A 2,733-nucleotide genomic window follows, 5' to 3' on the forward strand; every position below is an offset into this window, starting at 1 on the left:
TTCTCTTTTCCTATAGGCTATAGCAGGATATGGATTAAGCATATAGGAAATTACTTTATTTAGCTTACAAAATAATTTCAGTTCACATTAATCTATCATTTACCGTAACCTACCATCATGGACAAAATTAAGCCTATGAAAGACCTTAGAAGCACTTGCGGTGGACAATGCCGGGGCCGGACTCCTCGTACTCGTCCTTGGTGACCCACATGGCCTGGAAGGTGGACAGAGAGGAGAGGATGGAGCCGCCGATCCACACGGAGTACTTTCTCTCGGGAGGAGCGATGATCTTGATCTTGATGGTGGAAGGCGCAAGGGCAGTGATTTCCTTCTGCATGCGGTCAGCGATACCAGGGTACATGGTGGTACCACCAGACATGACAATGTTGGCAAAGAGATCTTTTCTGATGTCAATGTCGCATTTCATGATACCAACATGCAGAACTTCATGGATACCAGCAGCTTCCATACCAAGGAAGGAAGGCTGGAACAGAGCCTCGGGAGAACGGAAGCGCTCGTTGCCGATGGTGATGACTTGACCGTCGGGAAGCTCATAGGACTTCTCCAAGGAAGAGGAAGCTGCAGCAACGTTCATCTCACTGCCGAAGTCGAGTGCGATGTAGCAAAGCTTCTCCTTGATGTCACGGACGATTTCACGTTCAGCGGTGGTGGTGAAGGAATAGCCACGCTCAGTAAGGATCTTCATCAGGTAGTTGGTAAGGTCACGACCAGCAAGGTCGAGACGCATGATAGCGTGCGGAAGGGCGAAACCCTCAAACACGGGGACAAAGTGAGTAACGCCATCTCCAGAGTCGCATACCTTACCAGTAGTACGGCCGGATGCATACAGGGACAGCACGGCCTGGATGGCAACATAGGTAGCGGGTACATTGAAGGACTCGAACATGATCTGAGCCATCTTCTCGCGGTTGGCCTTGGGGTTGAGGGGAGCCTCAGTGAGAAGTGTGGGGGACTCCTCAGGGGCAACACGGAGCTCATTGTAGAAGGTGTGGTACCAGATCTTCTCCATGTCGTCCCAGTTGGTAATGATACCGTGTTCAACAGGGTATTTCAGGGTAAGGATACCTCTCTTGCTCTGGGCCTCATCACCGACGTAGGCGTCCTTCTGACCCATGCCGACCATCACACCCTGGTGACGGGCGCGGCCGACAATGGAGGGGAAGACCGAGCGAGGAGCGTCATCTCCGGCGAAGCCGGCCTTGACCATGCCAGAGCCATTGTCAACCACAAGGGCAGTAAGTTCTTCGTCGTCACACATGGTGAAGGTCAAGGATTTTGGTTAATCTGAAACAATACATGTACGCATTTAAGCACGTCTATAGTAATCAAGACTATATTTTGTAAATTCGGTCTTTGAAATACTGAATATCAAATTGCCATACTGATTCTCAGCTTGTTTTCAAAATGCATAAATCTTCAAATTACAGACGCTTATATATATATAAATCTTGTTTCTCCCTTACAAGGAATGGGATGAATTATATTTTGTTTTATCTTTCATACCCAATTTAGCAATAGCGTCAGTTAATACCATACTGACTACTGGACTAACAAAGCAAATGCAAGGAGTTAGAGATTAGTTAAACTGTTTTCGACTTATATTATACGTTTTATTTTTCACTATTAAAATCATTTAGCAGCTGGTGAATTCATTTTGTTTATTGTCATTAAGACAGCCAGCCGTTTCGTTTTGACGTCGGTTACATTGGAATGACCTTGAGCAAGACAGTCCTCCTTATGATCTTTCCTTTAGCACTTTTGCACCAAAACACTCATATAATCGTCAAAGCGACCAGAGCTGCAAACAAACTATGATGTGATTGACTGAAATCAGACTCAATATATATTGCAATTGACTGAAAGTGGGCACATTCCGTCACATACCGCCGGTGGATGTCAACACGCGCTCTCGACCCAGTGAGTATGAAGTACTAGGTGAGACCAAGCACAGCCTATGCCTTTTATACGAGTCTCGGGGAAAACGAGAGACGCCAGGTACTCGAAGTGCGAGCCAAATATTTCTTGCGACCATTTTCATTGATTGTCATGTTGAGATTTGTAGTTAGGCTACGAAGCAAATGCCTGTAAGATCAGTCGTTGAAACATATCAAACCTTGTTATCGTGATAACATAATTTTCATAATCCGTAAACACTTACATGTTATTGTTCCCGAGAGTTTTGGAAGCAAACGACCTACAGATTCGTGGATTTAAGACAATTAACCGAATTAATCAGAATAAAAGGTTTTGTAATTATCATACGTAGTTATTAAGGTTTGAGTTACAACGAGAAGGAATTTTCTCCTTCCTCCTACGCTGGTCATTTTGGCCAAAAGCCAGACATGGTTGCATCACACATTTGTATTAGTTTCCCCAGTGACCGCTTGAACATATTCCACTCGGCAACACAACGTTTGATATTGCTCAGAACCGTCGCCTAATCTTCCTTTTACACTGCAAGGTCACAGCGAAGATGCAGTACTTCTTAGATTTCTCGCCAATTAGCATAGATTCATTAAATTAATGATATCGAGAGTGAGATAGTCCTATTATATTTGTAGATATGGTCGCGCCGTTGGAGTGAAGGATTTGCCAGTGGTCATGCTTATTGCAAAAACAATTGAGCCCCTTGAGAAATCTTGAAAATTTTAAATTCAGCTTTGGCGGGATCTCAAGTTCTTTCGTACATTATTCACAGTGTATTTATAGAAA

The 2,733-nt window shown here is 44.3% G+C and overlaps 1 protein-coding gene across 1 annotated transcript; it reads right to left on the minus strand.

Moving 5' to 3' along the window:
• Positions 1-43: 43 nt before the first annotated feature.
• On the minus strand, positions 44-1,997 carry LOC119597630 (actin-like). Its single transcript, XM_037947225.1, has 2 exons — positions 1,906-1,997; positions 44-1,305 (listed from the first exon to the last, which is right to left on the minus strand). Exon 2 carries the CDS (start codon positions 1,277-1,279, stop codon positions 146-148), a length of 1,134 nt encoding a protein of 377 aa, XP_037803153.1. The 5' UTR covers positions 1,280-1,305; positions 1,906-1,997; the 3' UTR covers positions 44-145.
• Between the last annotated feature and the right edge of the window lie 736 nt (positions 1,998-2,733).

This window comes from Penaeus monodon, chromosome 39, assembly GCF_015228065.2.
Source record: "Penaeus monodon isolate SGIC_2016 chromosome 39, NSTDA_Pmon_1, whole genome shotgun sequence".
Taxonomy (NCBI): domain Eukaryota; kingdom Metazoa; phylum Arthropoda; class Malacostraca; order Decapoda; family Penaeidae; genus Penaeus; species Penaeus monodon.